General features: G+C 36.8%; 1 protein-coding gene across 1 annotated transcript in view; it reads left to right on the top strand.

Annotated features, from left to right (window-relative positions):
* The window catches only part of SYNE1 (spectrin repeat containing nuclear envelope protein 1), a 578063-nt gene that overhangs the window by 497704 nt on the left and 78669 nt on the right, over positions 1–1690 (top strand). Inside the window, exon 120 of the mRNA XM_007943230.2 lies at positions 1322–1480. Coding sequence (XP_007941421.2) covers positions 1322–1480 — 159 coding nt within the window. The remainder of the gene's footprint in view (positions 1–1321; positions 1481–1690) is intronic.

The following is a 1690-nucleotide window of genomic DNA, read 5'->3' as shown; positions in this document are numbered from 1 at the left end:
GAGATCCCGATTGGGTTTCTGAAACTCTAAATCTTTACAGAAGTAGATCACCCCATCTTCCTTCCTCAGAGTGTCTGGTTGGTTTGAACTGCTGACCTTCTGGTTAGCAGCCAAGTGCCTTATCCACTATGCCACCTGCAGTTCCATTCCTATGTATCTATCTGAGACAAATGAAACCATATGTCCACACTAAAATGTCCATGTGAATGTTTACAACAGCTTTATTCGTGATACACAAAAAGTGGAAACAACCTATTTATCAACAGATTAATCAATACATAACATGTAGGTATAGTCATACAAAGGAATATTATTCAGCAATAAAAATGAAGCCCTGATACATATTATGATATGAATGAACCTTGAAAACATTATGCTAAGTGAGAGAAGCCAGACATAAAAGGCCACATATTGTATGATACCATTTATGTGATAAGTCTGTCTGCAATAGGAAAATCTAGAGTCAGGATATAGATTAGTGGGTCCTTGGACTTGGAGGGGTGGTGGTGGGAAAAGAAATGACTGCTGATAGGCACAAGTTTTGGTTTTGGTTTTGAGTGAGAGAAATGTTCCAGAATTGATTGTAGTGATGCACAACTCTATGGATATACTTAAACTACTGAACTGTGCAATATAAATAAGTGAATTGTTATGATGAGTTATATCTCCACAAAGCTGTTATGAAGAAAATAAATAAAAAGAAACAAACAAAAGAAAAGAAAATGGGAAGAGAAGTAATTAACTTCCTTCGCACTGTGAGCTGTAGAGCTGGGCCACGGGAATTTCTGGAATTATGTGTCAGGCCTTGCCCACTCTCCTTCGCTCTATTCTCTTTAGATATTGGAGACTCAATTAACTCTTTCTTTTTCTTTCCTTCCTTCTTCTTTCTTCCCTTCTTTCTTTTGCCTTTCCTTCCTTATTTTTCTTGTTTCCCTTTTTCCTTCCCTCCTCCCTGTTTCTTCCTCATTTTTAAGGAAAATTATATCCATTGATCATGTAAGTGTCTAAGCTGAACCAACTTTTGTGTAAAGTGAACCTTGAATAAGTTAATGTGCATTGTGAATCTCCAGGAGAGAAATATAGCACCTAGTATCTCCCAGTTGTATTTAATAGCAAATCCTTTTTGTGAAATGTTGCTAGAGACCAGACTAGGACTGTTGCACAGGAATCAAAGACCTCAGAGATGCACAGTTATTGCTGGTTGCAGTACACTCAACATAGTTCAGTTTATTGGATATAAACATAGTTTACTGGATATTGTCTTGGGCTGTGACTTCCTATCTGATTAGCCTTTTTCATTTCCCCCCATTTCAACCTTCAGCTCTCTTTAAGGCGCCAGCAAATAAGCGAGAGATTGAATGAATGGGCAGTCTTCAGTGAAAAGAACAAGGAGCTTTGTGAATGGTTGACTCAAATGGAAAGCAAAGTTTCTCAAAATGGAGACATTGTCATAGAAGAAATGATAGAGAAACTCAAGAAGGTATGTTTCAGTGTTCATGATACTTGGGCAGATGTTAGCCAAAAATGCAGACGATAGCCATATCACAATTACTATAAAATGCTTTGTCTTTTAAACAAGTATAAAATAAACTTACATGGGTACATACACCTGCTTTGCATATGATGTATATAGAATATTTTCAGTTTGTGATTAAATTAATCTGCTGATGGATGAACTTCAGTGCTTTTG

The sequence above is a fragment of the Orycteropus afer genome, unplaced genomic scaffold (assembly GCF_000298275.1).
Source record: "Orycteropus afer afer isolate SDZICR_OR568_19922 unplaced genomic scaffold, OryAfe1.0 scaffold00101, whole genome shotgun sequence".
Classification (NCBI taxonomy): domain Eukaryota; kingdom Metazoa; phylum Chordata; class Mammalia; order Tubulidentata; family Orycteropodidae; genus Orycteropus; species Orycteropus afer.
This window is presented reverse-complemented; position numbering and strand designations above follow the sequence as displayed.